We start from the raw sequence: 23,356 nt of genomic DNA, 5'->3' as shown, positions 1-23,356 counted from the left end.
ACTTCTCTCAAATATCGTATAGTACTGAAAAGGTGTCTTAATTGACAATTGTCTAATTAAAATTTGAAAAACAACTTAATTTTCAATTGATCATTAGTCATTATTACAAAATCATTAAAGTAACATAAAGTACCGCATCGATTCACCACAAGACTTAAATAACTCGACCTTTTTGTACTTAAAAATTGTTGTATACTCTTCAAACTTTTATTCTGTAACTTGAGCTTCGTTTCGAATGAAAGCCATCTTGATATGTTAATTCTCTTTGAAATGGAAAAATGATTATAGATTCCTTAGAAGGAGAATACCAATTGATTTTATGCGATGGGATGTCAATTATCTGTTGAAAATGCTAAAAATTTGGTTGTGACAGAGCTGGGATTTGATAAAGCAGATATACAAGGATGGCAACGAAAAAATGGTTATGTTGAATGTGTAGCTTTGGTATGTAACTCTTTTAGCATAGAAATATTTTATGACAAAGGCTGAAGACTGCAATGGAGTATGCCATTGCAGTCCTGAGATAAAACTCGTCGTAAGCCAATGCCGGTTAAGTGTTTTTCAAATTAGTTGTTTGCAAGTTGCAGAAGTCTTTTTGACTATTACACAAAGTTTACAAGATGACAGAAATTTCATTCATTTTGTAGTTTTGACATTGAAGAGAGTATAGTCTTTAATGTAGTTTGCAACAATATTTTGTTCTACATTCATAGTGTAAATTATTACTGATCAAATTAAATGTCATGAAAATATATTGAATCATTGGCTTACACAAATGTAACTGTAGTTCCTGGCTGCTAGCATTAGTATTACAAATCACTTTGTAAAATATTTTTTTATTTTATATATTAAGACTAGTTTGAATACTTCCACAGGTGAACCAGAAGTGGCTGAAAGAGCTTGAGAATGAGAGCTACACTTTGCCAGATGCTTATCCCAGCAGTTGTTATGAAAGATTTCTATATCTCCAGCGATCCAATCATGAAATACCAAAACCTTGGACTCAAGTTATAATAAAAATATTCAAGAAACCTTTAAAAACTTTGTGGTAGGACAATTTAAATTATGTATCAAACTTTTGTTAACATAGCATCAAGTATTTTTACTTTTGTCCATAAAGATTTTATTTTCATCATTGTACCATTGTTACTAAAGACACTAGAATGAAGTATTTAAGGACTTGTGTTTCAACATCAGATTACTCCTAATGAACATACTAGACTGGAGTATGTATAAAATAAAGCTTCAACATCAGATCACTTTTAATGAAGACACTAGGCAGACAGGTAAAAATAAGGACTCAACATTCTACATCAGGTCCCTCCTGAAGAAGGCACTAGACCATACTATACAGTCAAACCTGTAGTAAGTTGGCCTGTATTAAGCAGATATCCTGTATGAAGCGGACACTTTTTAAAGTCCTAAATTTAATTCCAACTTGCTAATTCATAATTATAAAACTGCTATCAAGTGGACACCTCCATTAAGCCGACACTAGTCTGTTCCCCTAGGGTGTCCATTTATTTCAGGTTTGACTGTATATCTAAGGACTCAAGATTCAACATCACATCTCTTATGAATAAGAAACTAGACTGGAATACATATGGACTAAAGTTTCAACATCAGATCACTTTTGCTGATGAACTACATAGATGATGAGCATAATTCTGAAGTATTTACATCACAATGAAAATTTTAGTGTCCCAAAGACTCTCAAGAGCTCCAATTTCCCCTACACAGACACATTTGCTGATTTAATGTCGTACGTTTCAACGGAGAACTTCAAAAACTACTTGATTCAAGCTCGTAAGAAGTACAGCAGTACTCCGGTCAGTGGAGATATAGAAGTCCAGGAAAGGAAAGGAAAGGTGATAGTGAAGAGTTTTTTGCAAAAAGCGCGTTTTTTTTTTCATTGAAATTATTTTTGTGAGAAGGACAAGGAATGTATTATGAAATTTATCGAATAAATTGTATAATTTACTGTATTTTGTAAACATCTTTTCTTAGGAAATCTTGCAAAGTATTTGTGAAAAATGGCTTAAAATAAAGATCATTAAACTTCACGATGAACCTTCGACCGAACAAGACAAGCGAAAATCGTCAACGTTCGAACGTACAAAACGGGATTTGTACGATTTAGAAAGCGAACGACGTTTTTCAGGAATCCAAGGAATACATGGAATATTGGAATCTGAGAACTGTTTCTTTATTTTGGAATATTACTCCCCACACACACTTCAAGATGTCGTTTGGTTTAGTCCCAGTGTCATATCTTCCACAATAACCAAACCATTGTTTTTATTTTACCAAATTTTAAGAATGTTTGAGAGCTTTCACGACATGGGTTACTACTGCGGTGTGTATAGTCTGGAGAACATCAAGCTAAATAACTGTTTGTGGTTAAGTTCGAGCTTAAGTTATATAAATTTTGATGGAGTCAAAGACGACATTAAAAATAATGGTAAATCGACAAAGCTAAACAAAAAAGAACTGCTTTCAAACGGTGCATTACATGAAGAAAATTTGCATAATGCGATAAGCCTACGGGAACTTGTCGATAAATGGGTAAAGAAAGAAGTTAGTAATTTTGACTACTTGATGGCACTCAACTCGATTGCTGGCCGTCGTCTAGGTGACCCCAACTACCACCCCGTGTTGCCATGGGTTACCGACTTCACAACTCCTTGCGGCAAGTACAGAGATCTTACGAAGTCGAAGTTTCGTATTAACAAAGGAGACTCTCAGCTTGATGTCACCTTTAAGAACGTGTTGTATTCCGATGATGGAGATCACATGGAAAATCCTCCGCATCACGTGTCTGGTGTGCTATCTGAGATCACGTATCACGTGTATTTAGCACGCAGGACGCCAAAGAATGTGTTGACGAAACACGTACGTGCTAAGTGGGAACCGAACGAATATCCTTGCAATATGGAACGATTGCAGGAATGGACCCCGGATGAATGTATCCCGGAGTTTTATACCGATCCCACGATCTTCAAATCAATCCACCCTGACCTACCGGATTTAGGAGTACCTGCCTGGGCTGACAATCCCCAGGATTTCATAGGGTTGCATCGTAAAGCGCTCGAAAGTGATTACGTCTGCGATCATCTACATCATTGGATTGATTTAACGTTTGGATATAAGTTAGTCGGATCTGCAGCTGAAAAGGCGAAGAATGTTTACCTGCATCTGGTTGATCAACATGAAACAATAAGTAATCATGGAGTTGTGCAATTGTTCATCCAACCACATCCTAAACAAGTAAGGCATCATCAAATGGATTTGTATCCCACAATGGTGAACCTAGATGATGAATTGGAACACGAGATACTTGGTGTAAATAGTGATGGTATGTGGACGGTGACCGCTATGTATTTGATGTAAACTGGAGGGGTGGAGGGAGAGGAAAATCCCCCCGATTATTCATAAGTTGGAGGACAGTAATTTTTTTCGTGTCATATTTGGGTCGATATAGATCGTAGTTACTGTTCAAGGTGCTAATAATTTGTATCAAAAACAAAAAAATGGTTGCTTATGAGGTTTGAATTTGGCTCAAGTTACATTGTATTTTGGTTTCAGTTTTGTGTTCATAGCGGAAGGTGTTATAACAATCCTATTATTTGTATTTTATGTATTTCATAGCTCGAATGCTTAACTTCGTGACAATTGTATTACACGTCTTGAAATTCCTTCAACGGCGACAGTTGACATTTCAAAACTTTTTTACGTAGGTCAACGTGTTTTCATTGAAGAAAGCCAAAATGGTTTTGAAGTACTTCATACTTCATGGGAAGATGTGGATGGTGAAATGAAAAATGAGACAGCAGAAGATGAATCTGGTAGTCAGAAGAAACAAAAGATGTGGCAACGTACCAATTTAACGTCGTTTCTTCGTCTAAAAGATAACGTTGATTCGAGTACAGACGTTCTACCATCCATCGACAGTTTACCCATCTCTTTGGCGATTGGCTATGGTCCTCTTGAAGAGTTTAATCAAGTAGAGTTGTTGACAAAATTTAAGTTACAAGCAAAAGAAAACACTGTTTCGTATGCTAAAGATTTATCTACTTACAGTGAGGTTGGTAAATCGTTTTCACTTTCAAAAGAATCTTGTTGCGTCGTTATGTACTCCAATTTGTGTCTATCAATCGTGACCTCATGTTAAAATTATTTATCTATTGGCTAGTGTCTTCATCAGAAGGGATCTGATGTTGAAACTTGAGTCCGTATAACCTACAGTGTAACGTCCTCATTTTTATTTTTATGCTACAGACTAATGTCGTCTTCAGGAATGATCGGATGTTAAAACTTGAGTCCTTATATATTCCAGTTTAGTTTCTTCATCATCAGTTATTTATTGTTTAGCCTTAAGTCCTTATGAGCAATAGGATGTTCAAAATCGGGTCAAAATTCTCTAATTTGGAGTTTTACACTCTGTTTTAACATATATATCTATATATTACGTATCTGCTTATAGGTTGCTATCTTACCGAGGTCAGAAATTCCTGAAACTACTCGTCACAGGGAGATCCAAAATATTTGTACAATGCTTGTGGAAATGTTTTTGCCAGGGAAAATGCGACTTTTGTCACCTGCTATGACACAGAAAGAGCGCTTCATCACTGCCAAACGAATATTTAGTTCGACCAAAATGGCCGTGCCTAGGTTTGTAGCTTTCCTTGTCATTTTGTGGTTGTTTTTTTTTATTTCATTCTTGTGTTCCTGCTTCGATAAGGATTCATCGTTTTCGTTTAACATGTGGCGTTTTTGGATTGTGTCTTTTTTATATTTATGTGTGTTTTGTGTGGAAAGACCGGCTCGAATTTTTTTGCTGCATGTAGCCTTTCATATACATTCAGTTCAAAGCATATTTAATGTAGTAGAATCTGAAAGGTATGAACCGTAAAAATCAGTTAAAAAGAGGGTGGTGGACTTTAACTGGACTTTTTCGAATTGTACAAGACTCGTACGCACTCGCTTTTTACTGAAATTAATATCCTCAAGTATTACTTAAGTGACTTATTAGCTTTAACTGCATCCTTTCGAAAATATCACGACTATTTAAATGAGGGAATGTATTTGTATGTGAATGCAGTTAATTAAGTAAAAATATGTGTTTGTTCTTCTTTTCACTTCTACGTGTAGCGCTCTTCGCGATGGGATGAAGACATTGTTTGATGAAGGCTGCGGATTCAACAAAAGACAAGGATTACCACCTTTAACTCCAGAACTATTAATTCAAGGACATGTAGCCATTTTCCCGTTTCCATCCTGTTTCAAACAGTTTTACGAATTTCTAGTGGAGTTTCATTTGGGAAGTCCGTCCGAAGAGAACTGCTTAAAACAGTCAAAAACAGCTGTCACCTCTCCTCGAAATGGTGTGTCCTATACTATTGAACAGGTCCACATAGCTGTGAAGTATTTGCCGGATTTGGTCGACGAATTAAACAGCGAAGGTCTTGAATTACTCATAAGCTATCTCATTCCGTTGTTTTCCTGCGAACAGACACAACTGCAGGCTTTTCTTCATTTGTTTGACCCTATTGCCGCTTTCCTGGGACCAAGACAAACAAAAAGGACATTTCTAAAGAAACTGTTGCAGCATTATGATGTGAAAAAGAGCAATGCATCTTTCCTGCTTTTTCATCAGTCGTTCTTGTCGAAACTTATCATGCGATTTGGCATGGAACCATTTTTGGATCATTTTTTAGCGTTAATTGTTGACGCTTTAAATCTCTCAGACAACGACATGCAGGTAGTGTTTCATGAAGAGAAATGATTATAAAGCTAGGGGTATGCAACCGGCAGGTTGGTGACATGCAGGTAGTGTTTCATGAAGAGAAATGATTATAAAGCTAGGGGTATGCAACCCGCAGGTCGGTGACATGCAGGTAGTGTTTCATGAAGAGAAATGATTATAAAGCTAGGGGTATGCAACCTGCAGGTCGGTAACATGCAGGTTGTGTTTCATGAAGAGAAATGATTATAAAGCTAGGGGTATGCAACCTGCAGGTCGGTGACATGCAGGTTGAGGTAGGCAACATAGCTACAGGTGGGAGCATGCTTGTAGGTGACATGCAGTTGGGTGACTCATTACTTTTCATCGCTTTTGTCTGATAATGCAATCTTAAATCCGTTCACAATTGATATGTAGGTATTTACTGCAACGAGAACAAATATAGCACCGACAAGTATAGTCAGGACTAGTCTGCTGTATTTGTTCTATTATGCTTTTCAATCTTTGTCGTCGGAATTCTTTCTCACATTAGGTAAATGCGGACACTTGCAGTCAAGATGAAGCTCCTGGGGTATTGACTGAAGATGAAAGAAAGATAAATCTTAATCACGGACACTCGCTTGACTATGAAAATAACTCGAATGACATTGGTATGCTTAAAATTTCTTCCATCATATTTCTTCATAGCGTTGTCTGCACTTTCGTAAAAATTTGTAATATCCTATCGAGTGATTTTTCAGGGAGAAATGTAAAACTATGAAAGCCTAATAAAGCCATATATAAACAGTACTTTAAAGACACAAACCAGTAATTTTTTCTTTGAAGAAAGCGAATCTTTGAAAGATGTTTTGGGAGATGTCGACGGACATGATTTGGACTGGAAAAACACAGAGGGAGAATTGTTTCCAATTACTGAAAATGATAAAGGAGATTTCGGTGTGTTGTCTGGTACGTCAACTAAAACTAAACTGTTTCGTTAGGAAGCTCTGAAGTAGCACTTCGTAATTCAGTGACGTAGCCAGCCCGCACGTTTGTTCATGCTATATAAATTTTCTGTTGTCCTATCATTTCCAAAAAAATTTCTAAAGAAATGAATTACGCCCATGAGGAAAAAATCAAATAGCATGACCAACTTTGTGGGCTGGCTACGCCACTGTTGGCAATACACTTTACCTTTACCAAAATATCTTTTACACGGAATCATTAAATATGTGATATTTTACGGGACCATTACAGGCGAGAGTCAAGATTTGAATGATGTTGATTCACATGGAATGTTCAATTACGAAATAAATGACGATTTTAGCAAGTTTGATCGCCATGGTGATGATGATGACGAAGAATTGGAGTCGATTGAAAGAAATGATGCTATTTTTCACAAGTCGTTTGCGACTGTATCCCGACCCGGTTCTGATGAAGATTGGGATGGAGTTGCAGCAACTGATTTCAGTTTTGAACGGTCTCTTTCTTTTAACTCGGAGCGTGTAGATGATGATCAGAAAGACATAAGCATGGATTCTGGAGAAGTATGTTGTGTTTCTTATACGAAAGTTTGAGTTAATATTGTGCTTTGTGTTGTTGGTATCTAGGTAGATAGCTAGGTTTGTAGGTAGATAGGTAGGTATGTAGGTAGGTATCTAGGTAGATAGGTAGGTATCTAGGTAGATAGATAGGTAGGTATCTAGGTAGGTATCTAGGTAGATAGGTAGGTATTTAGATAGATAGGTAGGTATCTGGGTAGATAGGTAGGTAGATAGGTAGGTATGTAGGTAGACAGATAGATCGGTAGATAGGTAGGAATCTAGGTAGATAGGTAGGTATCTACGTAGATAGATAGGTCGGTAGATAGGTAGGAATCTAGGTAGATAGGTAGGTATCTAGGTAGATAGGTAGGTATCTAGGTAGATAGATAGAGAATTTTTGTTACAATAGTTTGATATTGTGACTTTCCTGTTTTAAAACCAGATTGTGTTTAATACATGTTGACAGGTTTCTGCGAGTGAAATTTCTGAAGCAGCAGCCGATAGTATCTGTTGGCTTGCACCTCGTCTTGGTCCTTTGTTAACGTCGAACCACATCATAAAACCTTTGCTAGGCATGCTGGTAAACTGTTATGTTGGTGTCGTTGCTATGGGTGATAAAGGGATGGCTGTTGGTAAATCGAATGCCAAATGGATATTGCATTGTCTGGCCTTCTGCACTAAAGTATATGGCGATGCGATCATATTTGATCAGTATTTGCCTTTTGTTTCCTCTAAGGTATTTCTAATGTTGTTGTGTGATATACAGCTGCTTGTGTAAAAAATAAATCAAAATGTGTTAATTGAAATCAACCGTACTTTTGAACTTAATTTGTTACTCTACTCTATAGGTCAACATTTCATCATCGCGTGTTAGTGTAAAAGGAGAAGCCAGTATGGCCGCTTCACTTGTCCTTGTACATCAATATATCTCTTCTTTCTCTGAAGTTTCTTTATTGCAACGCTTTGAGGTATTTTTTCTACATGTGTTGAGTCATTTGACATTAGTTTAGTTTGATGGAATACCAATCACTGAGAGAAGCCAATCTGAATTTTTAGTCTACTATCCAAAGTTTTCAGCTTACTTGTTTATAAATGAAAATTATTTTTTGCTTTTTCTGTGAACGAACACCAAAATGTTTTCATTGTAGGAGTTGAAAATTGACCTGGCTTCCCCATTATTGCTTGTTTCTCATGCGGAAGCTTGAGTCATACCTATTGGTCTGTTATTTTGATGCTTTCTCAATTTAGATATTGTGTAGCCAACCTCTTCACCAGGTCCTCTGTCTCATCTGTTCACCGTCAATATCGTTTGCCAGCGAAAAACATGCTCGTTTATTTATGGCTTTGCTCATTCTTGACATCTTCAAGTTAGTATGTGAAATTCTCGAGCGACACTCGGCCCAGGACATGCTCTCGTTGTTGATAAACACGTTCTTTTCGTGTTTTGAACCTCTCGATGAAAGCGCTTTGGAGCAACCTGGTGCGAAAGAAATCTGCGAAACGTTTGATGCAGCTTTAGCATATCATGCATACATACCGCTGTGCAAATGTCTCGGTGACACGTACATTGAAACTACCCTAGATAAGAACAATGATCTGGTTTGGCAATTATGCTGTTCCGTAGACACCGGACTGTCAAATCACATGCCTCCAAATAGTCAGATGCAGTCAATATTTATTTCATCACAGGACGGTAATGCTAATACAAAGAAAGGTGAAGTATTCGATGTGGAATCTCGAAATGAAAGCAAATCTTTGTCCTTGGATAGATCTTTTGCTACGTCTAGTCAAATAAAAACAAGGTGAATTTGAGGTGTTATATTGTTTGAGGGAGGGTATGTAAGTTTGTAATTTTGATAGTTTTTGTGTCGTGTCTTTATAAATTGCTTATCTATAAATACTTGTTTTAGACCAAAAGATATTTTTGTATCATCCAGACAGCATTTAGCTGGAAACTGGTTGAAATATTGGAAAAATCATTTAGGTACTATGCACATTATTTTGGTATTTAAGTTATCCTTATGGTATCGTTTTCGTACATTAGACATCTTTGGGTACTTTATACATCATTTAGGTACTTCAGGCATTCTTAAGGTACTTCGTGCATCATTTTCGTATGGTAGAAATCTTTAAGTACTTTATTCATCATTTTGGTACTTCAGGCATCCTTAGCGTACTTCGTGCATCATTTTCGTATAGTAGACATCTTTAGGTACTTTATACATCATTTTGGTACTTCAGGCATCCTTAAGGTACTTCGTGCATCATTTTCGTGTATTAGACATCTTTAGGTACTTTATACATCATTTGGGTACTTCAGGCATTCTTAAGGTACTTCGTGCATCATTTTCGTATAGTAGACATCTTTAGGTACATTTTGTAGTTTGTGATGTCTACTTTTCTTTCAGGAAAAAGAAAACAAGTTGATGGCAATACATTTTCTCAATTACGACTTCAGACATTTGCTGGTAAGCATTAGGTAAATTGCATTAGCTAAATTATCTTATAAAATAATATGTATGTAGTACGTGTTTGTTCGATCGATACTATTGTTTTGGTCAGCGGCAAACTTGGGATGCTTGAGAGATTACAGCCTTAATTATTCTACATTCATCTTACGTTTAAAAAATGAGAATTTTTTCCCAGGTCACAGTGATGTTGTCAAAGATATTCACATTCAAGACAATGAGCACTTGTTTCTCTCGGCGAGCCGTGATAAGACTGTTAAACTTTGGCTTCTCAATAACTATGGTGACGGAACGGGCCAATCGGCTTCTTCGTGGACTGCATGTGATCATCGGAAATCTGTATTTGCCGTTGATGTTATTGACGTAATGAGACAAGCTGTGTCTTGTGATGGATCTATTCATGTATGTTTGTTGTTACCTAAGACTCCGTTACATTTCCGATTTTTTGAATTTCTTGCCGCCAAAACATAGAACTGATTGTTCATATAGAAGGTTGAATTAGCTACTTCCCGGGTGCTATACCACGTGATACATTTCTCTTTTAAGTTATCGAGTGTTTACATTTGAATTGAGAAATAAAAGATGTTTACTGTGTTTGCACAGGCTTATGCAAACCAAGGAGACCTTTAAGAGAACTCTAGATCATGACTTGAGGAAAAGACTTTGCAATAATTTCATATTTTTGACATAATGAAGAGTTTGGGGTAATTTGATTACGTTTGATAACTGATACTGATTATGTAGAGGGTTGGATATTTTAGTTAACTGTTGGGTGAGTGTCTTTTTTATCATTAGCTTTGGGATCTTCCTACTGGCTCTTCCGTTTTGCGACTCAAATTTCCGAAGAGCAATGAGGCGGTTTCTATGGCGACTCTTCCTAGTCCCAGTCCCTGTATCGTGGCTGGCATGCAGAATGGCACAGTCAGAATGATTGACCCTCGCCAGGGAAATTTTGGCCATACGTGGAGAGTGACTAGCAACAGTTTAGCAGGTATGTATTGATAAAAGTATTGACTTACTCGATAAAGCGCTCAATGTCTCAATGTTTAAGTGGCTATGGCGTAGTGAAATCTCTATATTGAAATTTCCAATGCATTAACAGTTGACCAGAGAAATTTAATTGAAATTCAAGATTTTCAAAGTTCAATATGACATTGCACTTTGAAAGTTTTTGTTCATCAAGTAGATCTAGTAGGCTTATCACATCACCAGTGACTTACTAGGAAGAAACTCTAGAAAGTCTTTCTTAACAATTGCAACTCCAATGCCCCTATCCTTGAAAAAGCATTATTTTCTCTTTGCAGGTTACATAAGATGTTTGTGTGTTACCCCAGACGGTACGTCGATGGCCATCGGCTTTGCAAGTGGTTTTATGTCAATAATAGATCTTCGTGGTGGAATTCTTACGAGACAATGGAAGGCTCATGAAACTGATATTCTTCAGGTTAATCATGATCCGTAAACACAGATTTCTCGTTTTCACGCTAAATGTTTGAGCTTCATTTACATTTTCCTGGATACACAATATAAAGTTCTTGTTTTGTCTGCTGGATAAAAATATCAGTAAAATGTAATTGCCATCATTTATAGGGTATATATGTCTGAAAGTATGTTGTAAGAAAGTTGCATGCTTTATTCCTTCACAATTTCTCAAAAATTTTCGCGCTAATTATTTCTTCAACGTTAACTTCACTTATCCTATTTTATTAAAAAATTGCGCAACCTAAAACCCTTTAAATAGATCAGACAACTTTCAATGTGTTATTTGAAATAGGTTTGGTTAAAAAAAATATTTGCGATCGATCGTTTAGATTCAACCTTACACTAACACGAGTTTTGTTACATCGTCATCAACGCAAAAGATGCAACTTTGGGGTCAAGATGCGTTGCGTTTGCGGACCTTACCAACTGTAACAGGTGAATATTGCCGTTTGGCTTATTTATATAATATGTAATACTTATATATGTTTCTAATGAAAATATCACTGCATTCGCATTGTACATCACTGTATCCACATTGTACATCACTGTGTCCACATTGTTCCTTCACTGTGTCCACATTGTTCCTTCACTGTATCCACATTGTACATCACTGCATCCACATTGTACATCACTGTATCCACATTGTACGTCACTGTATCCACATTGTACATCACTGTATCCACATTGTACATCACTGTATCCACATTGTTCCTTCACTGTATCCACATTGAACATCACTGCATCCACATTGTACATCACTGTATCCACATTGTACATCACTGTATCCACATTGTACATCACTGTGTCCACATTGTACATCACTGTGTCCACATTGTACATCACTGTATCCACATTGTACATCACTGTGTCCACATTGTTCCTTCACTGTGTCCACATTGTTCCTTCACTGTATCCACATTGTACATCACTGCATCCACATTGTACATCACTGTATCCACATTGTACGTCACTGTATCCACATTGTACATCACTGTATCCACATTGTACATCACTGTATCCACATTGTTCCTTCACTGTATCCACATTGAACATCACTGCATCCACATTGTACATCACTGTATCCACATTGTACATCACTGTATCCACATTGTACATCACTACATCCACATTGTACATCACTGTGTCCACATTGTACATCACTGTATCCACATTGTACATCATTGTATCCACATTGTTTCTACACTGTATCCACATTGTACATCACTGTATCCACATTGTACATCACTGCATCCACATTGTACATCACTGCATTCACATTGTACATAACTGTATCCACATTGTTCTATAATTTCTTCATGCGTTTAAGGTTCAGGTGAAACAGTGCAAAACATTCATATTCACGATAAAGTGATCGTTTCTCTTGCGGGGAACAACCGCATTGGTTGGCATACAATCACGGACAACGAGGTATTTTTAGGATATACCGACGTCAACTGTCTACAAACAAGTTAATAGATCTTAGGCAGTTATTCTTTGTTATTCTTTTAACTTTGTAAACCAAGCTGAGGAATATCTCCGGGGATTCTCTTCAATTATCACTGTTTTCATATTGCAGCCAAGCTACACACACATTCGTCTCCGCAATGATGTATTCAAAGGTAATTCCACATGTTTTGGAGTCCTACCTTTGAACAGAGCGTATTTATTTGGAGGAGAAGATGGAAACATTACTTTGATGGGATAGAACTTGGATTTAATAACTTTGAAAGTCGTCTCGTCATTACGTAAACATATGAAGGATTTTGATTGAACGATAAGCTCGAAAGTATAATTTTCAACAAAGATAAAATGAAAAGTATTGATTTAGACATTAATATATTACTATGATGTTCTTTAGGGGGTTTTTTTAGTTATCTGGGGCTGTTGCATGAAATCCCGTGAAGGGAAAACTGTAAAACTAAGCTAGACAATCAATCGAATTAAACGTTCGTCAAATCTAAGTTGTATAAACGTGTGAATTAAATGTAATCACTTTTTTAATAAGCTTGGAAAAGGGATTATCCAGTGGACAGCGATATTTGGGCATCATTTGCAACTGCTTCCATCATTTTCTTTGCTTTAGAATAAATTTTGTTTTTAATTTCCAGTTTATTTGGAAAGGGCATAATTTTTTCCTAAGTGAATTTCTGAACAACATCTGATCTGTTTTGCTCGGATTTGGATCGGATTCGCGTAGGTACATCTAAAATGGCGGCTCATTCGAGAGTGTTTCTTCAATCGTTCTCTAAATTCATTACTCCGTTTTTGCCATTCACGCGTACCTTACAGTCAATACAATACAAACCACTTTTCGAAGTGCTGTCGTGTAAGTGCTTTTACTTATAAACTGTTCTTTATTAAAAGTCTTACTTCAATATACAAACTTATACAGTAGACTTCAAACTTTAAACTGTTTATCAGTTAAAGTCTTACTTCAATTTCAATATATACATTTAACAAAAACTTCCTGATTGCATTCTAAAAAATGTTTGTCTTATGTGGAGTCAGAGAGGCTGATGGACATATCTAATGGCTCATGTATAATTATAAGTATATTTGTTAGTATCAAAGATGTCAACTTCAGTTGTTAACGTGTATTTTGTCAAACCATTTTTTAGCCAGACGAAAAATACTAGCAAGAAATGCCACAACCTCATCAAATCAGAAGGAAACTCTTCAAAGGTGTCCAATATCTCGAAGAAATATAAAATTTACTTATAAGGTTGGACTGGTTGGTCAGATCTGGTGTATGTATCACAAGTTATAAATGTTGAGCCTTCATATTTCTTTGTGTGATAAGTATCCAACTAGGTGACAAGTATTCATAAGTATCCAACCTTCCATCAATTAAAGAACATTTCAAATTTCAGGATGTTTTATTGCTTGCACAATTCATTTCACCTGAAGGAAATATTTTAAACAGACGGATAACAGGTAAAAAGTCATCACAACTATTTTTCAATTTTTTGATATTTTTCTTTACCTACTCATTATTTGACTCTAGGAGTGTGTAGAAAACAGCAAAGGAAGTTGGAAAAAGCCATTGAAATATCACGAAGAGCCGGTAAGCTTGTTATGTAAGTTAATCAAATCAATGTTAATCTAATGTTAATCTAATGTGCATTAATCTAAATTTAATCTATCTTGTATGACTTCAATGAGTTTTAATCCACCTAAAGCTAATTAAACCAACATTTATCTGATTAATGTTAATTTGATTGAAGCTAATGAAACAAGTGTTTGTCTAACATAGGTTGATCCGACTAACAGGAATCCAATTAATGTTAATCCAGTTAAAGTTGTTGTAACTACCGTTAATCTAAGAACTGTTAAATTATTCATCCACTGATGTGACTTATTTTATTTGAGTGAAAAATTAATTGAATTTTAGATTTTTTTAAATTTACTTATTCTGAAATTTACATTTGAAAAAATGTTCTTGCATAGGTCTTATCCCAAAAAAGCCTCCTGCCTTGATGTATGAAATCAATTCCTCCAGAAACAAGCAATAGATACATTCTGTTGACAAAAATGTTGCAATGACACATACAGCATGAAAGGTATTGACCATCAAATATTAATGAGGATTTGGGGGAGTCGGAAGAGGCTATTACTGGAAGAGGCTTGATGCTTTGGGGTTCAAGGTTATGCTTGTTGGTTCAACCCTCTGATAAAGTATACAACTCAAACCAAATAGTGGATTACAAGATTTGTAATCGACTTAATACAAAATAGAGGGTGATACAGCAATAGCATAACAGTACCTGTATTTATCATTTATTATTCAATTTATGATATTGTTCATTTAAACTTTGATACATATTTACAACATGAATGGTAGATCTAAGTTCTTTTCTCCTGTACCAACGTAAATGCGTCCGAACTTTCTGGTTTCGGGAACATGATAAAAGACGAAACCTAGCCAGTGTAAGCTTCTTAATGTAACCAATCCACAACCTTTCTCGTATTGAATACTCCATGAACCTAATGGAGGTCAAAGACAAAATTCTAACCACTTTACCAACTCGGACTAGATATATTTCTATCAATATGATCAAATGTGTTGGCTATATGATCTCCAAATGATATGTTAAAGAATTTTTCCTGTGTACTGCACAGAACACGACAATTGAAATGAAATGTACATTGATGAAATAAGGCAGATTTTTAACGACATGTCTTCGTGAAACCTGTTGCTGAGGTAATCAAGTTTCTTATTAGTAGTTCAGTTATGTTAAGACTGAGCTAAGTAAATTGTAAAGCATATATATAATATTATAAATACCTCCATTTGGAACGTCCGCATCGATTGGATCAAGAAAATCAATACTTTTGTCGAGCGAGGCCTGGAAAAGAAATCACATATTTTGCCTTCGACGACCACATGAAAACATTGCATAGTGCATTACACGCACAAATTTCCACCTCCATATTAAAGCACAACACAACCCACCCCTGATAGTGCCTACTGTAATATTACCTACTTTAACCAAATTATAAATAAAGTAAATGTCGTTTCATTTCTCTATAGTGTTTCATACTATCACAAGGGAGTGCTGCTCTGCCCCCCTCTATGGTAAAAAATTGCATGGTACAATCAAATCCCTCTAGGACCACCTCTTATTGTAAAGAATATGTAGGTGGCTTCGTGTTCTAGCGTATATTGAAAATTAGCTTGGTTTCATTTGCTATGATTGGTGATTTGAATGATCTCTAACTTTTAACGTTGTGTTGGCTTGGTATAGTTCACCATGTTTAGAGCTTTCTTTCGGATTCCAGACGTTTAAAATCAAACAGACATTGTGAAAGGTTTTACTTTACTGTGCTTGTGTGCTCCATCTCCCAACTTACAAAGCAAGTGTAGCAACCACGTTTTTTAGCAGAGTAATTAATGGATACCAACCTTTTGCAACAGGCTTTTCTGATTTAAGAGGATGGGTTCGCGGAAATGGAAGTAGGAGCAAAGTTTTGCTGCATCGGCCATTGTTAGTCCTAAAATATTGAAAATATTTAATCAATAACTTCAACTGATAGTAAGCTTCAAGTAACTATTTCAACAATGATTTAAAAATGCCAATGGAAAGGACAAGAAATCTGAATGGTTTAGGATGCTGTTTCCTGGTAATATCATCGTTAAAAATAGGTTATATGAACATCAAGTATGTCAGTTACATTGCAACCTTCAAAACTTCTATTGGAGTAGATGTTGCCATCAGCAGATCTTAGAAATGAACCCCTGGGTACAATGGCCACATCATAATTGATAGCTGCAATGACTGTCGCCAATCTGTCCTCTTCCTTAACAAGTACCTTAAAGATACACAACATTGTTTTGAAGCAGATTAAAGTTATATAAGATCACTATAGCAAGAGAGTGTAAAAAATTTGATATATCATTCATATAAGCATCTTTCGAGAATTTATTTTTGTTGCTTGTTTTAATACTGACTGTTTTTTCTTCTTCAAGGTCTGCATCTGTTTCCTTTTCCTCATTTCGTTTTGTTTCTGTGTGTTCATACTCATATGAGGGGTCACCAGTGAAGCGGCCTTTTACAAAAGCACAATTTGCTTTCATTTGTTCTGTAACATGTGGCAATAGACCCCATTTCACACAATCCACGCTACATAGAAAACGTTTAGATACTTACAGGTGTTTAAAATATAATGAATCTTATAGATTAAGTGGATCAGATCAGTGATTAATCTGATTTATCAATCCTTGTTCCACAAATGCAGTCATATGCAGTCGAACTGATGGGACAAAAATATTTTACGCAAGTGATCATCTGGAAAGTCTTATTTTGTTTCACTCTAACCTGTATAAAAGATGTCTGTCAGTCATTTCATCTTTCCCGATACCTTCGACGATAAAATAGTCATCTCTAACGCCGAGAACTTTTCCCCAAAAAAATACTTTCTTGTACTTATAGTTACTTTTCAAAATCACCAGCGACGATTGAAAGGCAGCCTTTTGTTCCGTGCTCAAAATAACGCCACTACTGCCGACATAATCGATGTTTAAATGCAAAGCGTCGGCTTCCATCGTCGTATTTTCTTGCCTTCTTTTAATTTCAATTGTTTATATTGTTGCATAGCAACAGTGTAAGCGTACAATTATATTCGGTAATTTTATCGTAGTGAAAGCGCGAAAATTTTAGCGTAAAGATTAACGTGACTTCCTAAATGCAAAATGGTTGGAAAATCAGTGGTTGACAAACCGGTGAGTGGGTGAAACAGTGGGTGAACTGCATTGAAAAGGTGAAAATAAAAACCACAAATAAAAGTTATTGACGTCATATTGACGTGCATCACCCTTATCGGGAAAACAATGTCTTGGGTTTTCGCTTTGCTATTCCATTTCATCTGTGACATTGGACTTTTTTCCTCCACATTTGGCAAACATTTGTGATCATGAGATTGTCGTTCCCGGGCACCGGGGGTACTAATATATTCAACATAGAAACTATTTATGTTAATTAACGTAAGTCACAACATCAAGTTATTTTGTATAGACGTGGTCATGTCGAGTATTTTAGAAATGGATTAAAGAAGGATTGGATGAATCGTACGTTAGTGGGAGACAGTGGATCTTTATCCACCCCGATAAAGCTGGCTTTCTGGCTCAGCAAAAAGAAAAAATATAAGTTAAACTTCGAACGTTTTCTGACAATGTGCAGGTTCGTGTTGTTCATAAAAAATTTATGTCATATAAATATTTGTTGGTTTTTTCATCGTAGAATTTGTTGAAGCATGAATTTTTAGTTGAAACACGATACTAGTTTTCTTTTATTTTTGTAGGGAAGCCGGCCTCGAAGTTTATGAGGTATGTTACGATGCTATATTTACATGTAATATGTTGATCAATGTTGTTAATAAAATTGGGAGTTGTTGGCCTAATTTGCATTTCCTAGTTTTTCTTCCGTCGTCGTTTTTAGTCAACATCGGAATCACATGATCAGATTATTGGTATTTATAAAATAAATACTATAAAACGCGTGTGAGGGGTCAATACTATAAAACGCATGTGATAGGTATATACCTGTGTTTTCATAAGCCTGTGCAAAAAAAATGCATAAACACAGCAACTGCCTTTTCATTGCTTAAACATATGAACTGCCTTTAAATTAAATTTGGCTGGGTAGAAATTGGTGGGAACAAGTATATTAGCTTCTCGTGCTGTTAATTAAGATGACTGCACAAGCTTTTGATCTGTAACATAGTTTTTGCTTTCATGGAGGCAAGGAAATGGTGACTCTATTTGCAGTATGTAGAGACTTTCAAATGTACATATTTGAAACAAACTGTGTTGATTCATTCCAAAAGTCATGAGCTGCTGCTCTTGTTTGTCATACTACTTGAATGTTTTGTGTGTTTTTGAGTCATTGATGGACTAGACTGGATAGTTTGTTCTATGCACCTGAGATCTTGGGTGGGCAATTTTGAGAAAACTGGGCCATTATGTGCCACAAATTTTAAATCTTGGGTGTGCCATTTACAAATTTGCCAGTTTGATTGATGGGCTGTATGTTAGTAAGAATAAATTTTAGCTGCTGAAATTTTAATTTAAAATACCTTTATAACAAGTTCTCGGTCATCAATTTCTAAAGAATATAACCAATCCTTGTTGAATGAACAGGACATTAGCATCATTGCCAAAACAAATAGAAGTGAAGTAATGAGACAAATGAAGGAAAACCTCTGATCTATTTATTAGCTAGTTAAAATTGTTTGAATTTCATTTAATTTTGGAAAATTATATTCAGATGCGTGGGCAGCATTTATGAAAGATCTATTGTCACTTAGGAAGTGGCTAAAGTGCCTAAAAAAGCAACTTATTATTGTGAATTTGAAATTGTCATAAAAAAAGGGAGGTGTCCCTTTTTCCCCCTGGCTATGTCCCTGTCATTGTCTTCTGAACAACTATGTTATTTATTGTTTTTAGCCTAAATTTCTGGCCACAAGCTGTGATTCCAAACACAAAAATAGCATGACATGTGTTTAAATTGAGTCGACATAAATTTTAATCTATGCCATAAGAAATATTACCTATGAAAAATTTCAAGGCTATATTTTGTATTTAAATTTGTCATCATGAAAAAATACCTATTTTCTAACAAGAATTAAGAGATCTTAATACCCATTGTAGTTGAGAAGTGTGTTGTTTTATCAAGTTATGATGTGCAATTGATAATTTGTTTATTACTCTTTCTGTAGATTGACCTTTCAAAACCGTGGATAGACCAAGGTCCTGTTGACATCTTGATTCACAAAGTAACTGACTTTATAGCTGCTGCAGAAAATGGCGACTTGCAGGCATTCAAAGCTGTGCAGAAGATTGAGGTATGTTTTTAGAAACAGACTTTGGATGTCAGTTTTGCTGCTACTCTTCGTATTTATTGCAATATTTATATTGTTTTAGTGGCCTTAATCAAGCTTTGTAGGCATTAATTGTAAATATATATTCTCATTGTTGCATTTAAAGTACATCATTGCCAAATCAATAACATGTTTGTTTAAATAACAGTCAAGTTATAGGGTTATTGTGAAGTTTTCATTTTTATGCTATTTAAAAATAAAAGTTAGATTAATTAATGAACTTCATTTTTGTTTCGTGTTTTCCAGACATTTGTTGCAGATCATCCTGAAGTCATTGTAATTGATCCTATTGATTCTGTTCGTCTGCTTAGTGACCGATCTGTTTATTATCCTATCATAAGGCAATGTGAAATTCAGGACGAAGGTATACTGAGCTTTGATTGTATCCTGTATTCTTGACTTGCAATTCAGCCATTTTGGTGGTCTGATACAAAAGAATATTTCATCACAGTTATTGTTGGCACCAGCTGGTGTGGGCAAGCAACATTGTTAGGCAAATCTCAAGAGAGTGGTTGCAAGTCAAGAAATGCATTTTGGAGTCCAAGTAACAGCAAGTGCAAACCTTTAATAGGAATAATCATTTTCATGCTTACCAGCATTGAATTTCAGTATCAAGTTTTATTGCTCAAACTTTGCACTTGTATAAGAAGGCCTTTTTCTAAGGATTTTCTTCTTCTTTGCGCCAAAATTTTTGTTTGCTACTGGACACAAAAGTAAACACATAACTAATGTAGAATGTACAAAAATGTCGACACAAAAGCAGCAGGGCTGTTTTGCAATTACTAACCTAAAGTAGACACAAAGGTCACTCTAAATTTGGTAGGTAGAGGTAAATTGTTGGTAGCACGTGATTAACTTGTTGATGTGCATTCTGCTATCTTTACTATGCAAGACCATAGTTGCGAAATTTCTGACAAAGTAAGCACAAAACTGGATACAAAGGTTGATAGGTAGAGATCACTCGTTGATAACTCGCTGATCTGACATTCTACAGTGTTTGATATGCAAGTACTGTGTTGTGCCACAACTAACATTGAGATATAAATATAGATGAAAAAAATAAACACAATAGTTTGTAGGAAGAGGTAGCTTGTTGGTGACTACAATTGGTAGATATTTTTCTTCGTAACTGACTGACTACACAGAATTATGAATTTTGTTTCTTCTTGTGCCGTTCTTAGTTAATTTGATAATATCATTTTTCAGATGGCAAAGTTTTCATTCCAAAATTCATCAGTTTAAAAAGCCAAGATAGTAGGGAAAATATAAAAGCGTTCCATCTTGCCAATATCAAGTTTCCCTTTAGTAAGTACATTTATTTAATTCATAAAGAAAATGACAAAATGTGCTCAGGATGGCCTTAAATTTTTGAAGAAAATCACTTACGGAATAAGAAACTCTACAATTTGTTCACATTACATATGGCCAGCTGGTTATATAGTTGGTATGTCACTCTTTATATTTAAACATGTGATTTTTTACTTTAGTATGCAAAACAAACGTTGCTCATGGCTCTGACGAATCCCATGAGGTATTTCAACTTGTAATCTGTATATGATTTGAAAATCAAAAATTTGCTTGTATCCCAATCAAATTATTATAGCTATTTCACCAGCGCGCGGTAATTCTTATTGCTTAACGTTATGAAAGCTCTCTCTTCTGCAGTATGAAATCTGTGCTGACGAGGCCGTTATGAAAACAGCCGTTTTTGGTGCAATGGGAGTGATAGGCGTGCGCATGTTTGAGCGATTTGTTTTCATTCGCCCGTTTTATATTTTATAGATGAGTATTATATTCAATGAAGAAGGGCTTCAAGATATTACTTCACCTTGCGTTTGTCAAGAGTTCATCAATCATGATGCCATTTTGTACAAGGTTTCTTCTTTTTGCTTTCATCATTTTTTGATCCTCTGTTTATTTGTGTGAAGATGTCTGCTAGTTTGTTGTTATATCTGTACGAGAAAACGTTTTTGCTTTGTTAGCATCACTTCGAGCATTCAGGGAACTCACAGCAAAATCAATTTGTGTTAAATTTTTTACATAATTCCACATTATTGTCATATTGTTAGACTTTCGTGCCTTATGTAGGTGTTTGTCATTGGTAACAAGCATTACATTAGCGAAAGACCTTCAATAAAGAATCTGCAAGCAGGAGGTAATTTTTGCCTTAAAGGAATGGATCAAGTGTGATTTTGTTGTGGGAGAGGAAAAAGGGAGGAGGTTTTTCACTAGAATCACTAAGTCCATCTCTGTTTTATTGAGTACTTTTATCTATATTGTTTTGGTAACTTTACCTGTGAACGTTTTTAAAAACACGTGTACAACATGCGTGCCTTTAAATTAGAGAAGAACTGTGATTGGTCGAAATGGTTGCGTTTACTTTTGGTTGACGTAGAATTTCAAGTAAAAACAAAGCAAATTCTATATTTTGTTTGGTTTTAAACAAAGCAAATTCTATATTTTGTTTGGTTTTGTTTCCATAATTTTCGGCATAACAAATTCACTTCGTTACTAAAAAAACTATGCTTTCAGCCTCTTTACCAAGTTTACGGCATCTGAAGTCGTATTTTCAGACATTTATTGCAGAGTTTGTACTTTTTTCATGAGTTTCGTTAATTTTTTTTAGATTACGAAACGATTTTCTTTCACAGTCATGATGTTTCAAAGCCAACATCATCTTCTTTTCTTAACCAGGTAATAATTTCTTTCTCTTTACTTTGTCTTGACGTACATTTTGTGAAGTGTTGATTTCATATGTTTCTTTCGTTCTATTTAGTTGGAAAAACCGATACTCTCGCCATTGCCACCGGATGAAAAAGTTGTCAAGAAACTTGTGGATTTACTTAAAAGACGAATGGTCAGTGCATTCATCATTGGGAGGTTTTGCCTAAAATTTAATTTTCATATTATTTCTCTATCAACGATGCCTTTCTGATTTTTATTATACGACGCTGTATTTTTAGCGTCTGACTCTCTTCGGTGTTGACGTCATAGTTGAGAGAAAATCAAGGCGAATAGGAGTGATTGATATTAACTATTTTCCTGGTATTTATAAACATTTATTGCAGACTTTGTTGCTTTTTTAATTTGAATACATGTAATTATCTCCTCTTCTGTCATATATGTGTATTTTATAACTTCGCTTTCTTTAGTCTATTTTTTGAATGATTTGTCTCAAGGGGAGAGGGGGAGGAGGTTCATCATTGGGTTTTTTTTTTGACGTGAGTAGTATTTAACAAAATACCTTTCTTTGGTTTAGGTTATGAAGGTGTGGATAGCGCAATCGAAGATCTATTTGATCACACACTACAGTCAATTAATAAAAAACGAAAACTTCACTGACTTTCCGTCATTAAATGTTGAGAAAATTTAGTTGATGTTTTCAATTTCATTGTACAAAGTGTTGTTGTTTTGCAATGGTTTGTACGCACATGTGCACCGTGTTTACCGTTATAACCGCTTGAAATAATTGAAAGGTACAATTTGAATTAATCCCTTTTCTTTAGATCGCTTTTGTGATTCGCTATCGTCTGTGATCATTTTAATATCTTATTTAATATCAATTTAATTCATAGTTAGTCATTAATCACTAAAGAGGAATATTTAATAGTTTAAGAAATTTGCAAAATGCCTTTGTATGTAGGTGTAGAGAAACGTTTTTACTGCTAATAAGAATCAAGAATTTTGTTATTTGATTTTGTAACTTTGTGCAATTTTTCGTGTAATGTTTGGTTGAAACTTTGCAGCATTGTGTTTCACGTGCG

The 23,356-nt window shown here is 35.4% G+C and overlaps 4 protein-coding genes across 9 annotated transcripts; 3 read left to right on the top strand and 1 right to left on the bottom strand.

Annotated features, from left to right (window-relative positions):
* Positions 1-32: 32 nt before the first annotated feature.
* Positions 33-13,177, top strand: LOC124442760 (WD repeat-containing protein 81-like). Of its 2 annotated transcripts, XM_046993252.1 has the most exons (21): positions 38-444; positions 876-1,048; positions 1,700-1,868; positions 2,008-3,355; positions 3,738-4,084; positions 4,484-4,671; positions 5,152-5,761; positions 6,276-6,393; positions 6,569-6,691; positions 6,980-7,269; positions 7,733-8,002; positions 8,115-8,234; positions 8,515-9,068; positions 9,177-9,250; positions 9,675-9,734; positions 9,913-10,136; positions 10,530-10,725; positions 11,039-11,178; positions 11,546-11,651; positions 12,544-12,644; positions 12,793-13,177. In XM_046993252.1, exons 1-21 carry the CDS (start codon positions 325-327, stop codon positions 12,919-12,921), a joined length of 5,460 nt encoding a protein of 1,819 aa, XP_046849208.1. In that variant the 5' UTR covers positions 38-324; the 3' UTR covers positions 12,922-13,177. The 2 variants fall into 2 exon arrangements, with proteins under 2 accessions (XP_046849209.1, XP_046849208.1); XM_046993253.1 differs by lacking the exons at positions 10,530-10,725; positions 11,039-11,178; positions 11,546-11,651; positions 12,544-12,644; positions 12,793-13,177 and adding an exon at positions 10,338-10,509 and having other exon boundaries at positions 33-444.
* Positions 13,178-13,404: 227 nt separating this feature from the next.
* LOC124441065 (28S ribosomal protein S18a, mitochondrial-like) lies at positions 13,405-15,026 on the top strand. Of its 3 annotated transcripts, none has more exons than XR_006946860.1 (5): positions 13,405-13,542; positions 13,835-13,963; positions 14,087-14,150; positions 14,221-14,280; positions 14,664-15,026. XR_006946860.1 is itself a non-coding variant. In XM_046991496.1 (5 exons), the coding sequence occupies exons 1-5, from the start codon at positions 13,425-13,427 to the stop codon at positions 14,726-14,728; spliced, it is 411 nt and encodes a 136-aa protein (XP_046847452.1). In that variant the 5' UTR covers positions 13,405-13,424; the 3' UTR covers positions 14,729-15,026. The 3 variants fall into 3 exon arrangements, 2 of the variants coding, with proteins under 2 accessions (XP_046847452.1, XP_046847453.1); XM_046991496.1 differs by having other exon boundaries at positions 13,835-13,938; XM_046991497.1 differs by having other exon boundaries at positions 13,835-13,938; positions 14,221-14,293.
* LOC124441064 (radial spoke head protein 9 homolog) lies at positions 14,978-17,337 on the bottom strand. Its single transcript, XM_046991495.1, has 6 exons — positions 17,033-17,337; positions 16,666-16,837; positions 16,397-16,526; positions 16,120-16,208; positions 15,502-15,562; positions 14,978-15,200 (listed from the first exon to the last, which is right to left on the bottom strand). Exons 1-6 carry the CDS (start codon positions 17,257-17,259, stop codon positions 15,040-15,042), a joined length of 840 nt encoding a protein of 279 aa, XP_046847451.1. The 5' UTR covers positions 17,260-17,337; the 3' UTR covers positions 14,978-15,039.
* Positions 17,338-17,397: 60 nt separating this feature from the next.
* On the top strand, positions 17,398-23,295 carry LOC124441063 (inositol-tetrakisphosphate 1-kinase-like). Of its 3 annotated transcripts, none has more exons than XM_046991492.1 (13): positions 17,398-17,474; positions 17,729-17,893; positions 18,015-18,039; positions 19,431-19,556; positions 19,839-19,956; positions 20,799-20,897; positions 21,080-21,123; positions 21,375-21,467; positions 21,681-21,747; positions 22,219-22,286; positions 22,369-22,449; positions 22,556-22,637; positions 22,852-23,295. In XM_046991492.1, exons 2-13 carry the CDS (start codon positions 17,775-17,777, stop codon positions 22,932-22,934), a joined length of 1,005 nt encoding a protein of 334 aa, XP_046847448.1. In that variant the 5' UTR covers positions 17,398-17,474; positions 17,729-17,774; the 3' UTR covers positions 22,935-23,295. The 3 variants fall into 3 exon arrangements, with proteins under 3 accessions (XP_046847448.1, XP_046847449.1, XP_046847450.1); XM_046991493.1 differs by having other exon boundaries at positions 17,419-17,436; XM_046991494.1 differs by lacking the exon at positions 17,398-17,474 and adding an exon at positions 17,520-17,655.
* The last annotated feature ends 61 nt before the right edge of the window (positions 23,296-23,356 follow it).

Source organism: Xenia sp. Carnegie-2017, unplaced genomic scaffold (assembly GCF_021976095.1).
Source record: "Xenia sp. Carnegie-2017 unplaced genomic scaffold, XeniaSp_v1 HiC_scaffold_20, whole genome shotgun sequence".
In the NCBI taxonomy this organism is placed as follows: domain Eukaryota; kingdom Metazoa; phylum Cnidaria; class Anthozoa; order Malacalcyonacea; family Xeniidae; genus Xenia; species Xenia sp. Carnegie-2017.
Note: the sequence above shows the minus strand (reverse complement) of the source record. Positions and strands in the feature narration are given on the sequence as shown.

What these genes read in the sequence shown, in the direction of transcription:
- LOC124441064 (XM_046991495.1), bottom strand. Translation starts at nt 17,259, where the DNA reads ATGGAAGCCGACGCTTTGCATTTAAACATCGATTATGTCGGCAGTAGT. An exon ending in ACCTTGAAGAAGAAAAAACA is followed by an intron (nt 16,527 to 16,665) that starts GTCAGTATTAAA and finishes TGTATCTTTAAG; the next exon opens with GTACTTGTTAAGGAAGAGGA. An exon ending in CTCCAATAGAAGTTTTGAAG is followed by an intron (nt 16,209 to 16,396) that starts GTTGCAATGTAA and finishes TCAATATTTTAG; the next exon opens with GACTAACAATGGCCGATGCA.
- LOC124441063 (XM_046991492.1), top strand. Translation starts at nt 17,775, where the DNA reads ATGAATCGTACGTTAGTGGGAGACAGTGGATCTTTATCCACCCCGATA. An exon ending in CCGGCCTCGAAGTTTATGAG is followed by an intron (nt 18,040 to 19,430) that starts GTATGTTACGAT and finishes CTCTTTCTGTAG; the next exon opens with ATTGACCTTTCAAAACCGTG. An exon ending in TGATATTAACTATTTTCCTG is followed by an intron (nt 22,638 to 22,851) that starts GTATTTATAAAC and finishes TCTTTGGTTTAG; the next exon opens with GTTATGAAGGTGTGGATAGC.
- LOC124441065 (XM_046991496.1), top strand. Translation starts at nt 13,425, where the DNA reads ATGGCGGCTCATTCGAGAGTGTTTCTTCAATCGTTCTCTAAATTCATT. An exon ending in ATATAAAATTTACTTATAAG is followed by an intron (nt 13,939 to 14,086) that starts GTTGGACTGGTT and finishes TTCAAATTTCAG; the next exon opens with GATGTTTTATTGCTTGCACA. An exon ending in TTTAAACAGACGGATAACAG is followed by an intron (nt 14,151 to 14,220) that starts GTAAAAAGTCAT and finishes ATTTGACTCTAG; the next exon opens with GAGTGTGTAGAAAACAGCAA.
- LOC124442760 (XM_046993252.1), top strand. Translation starts at nt 325, where the DNA reads ATGGGATGTCAATTATCTGTTGAAAATGCTAAAAATTTGGTTGTGACA. An exon ending in ATGTTGAATGTGTAGCTTTG is followed by an intron (nt 445 to 875) that starts GTATGTAACTCT and finishes ATACTTCCACAG; the next exon opens with GTGAACCAGAAGTGGCTGAA. An exon ending in AAATAACTCGAATGACATTG is followed by an intron (nt 6,394 to 6,568) that starts GTATGCTTAAAA and finishes TTTTCTTTGAAG; the next exon opens with AAAGCGAATCTTTGAAAGAT.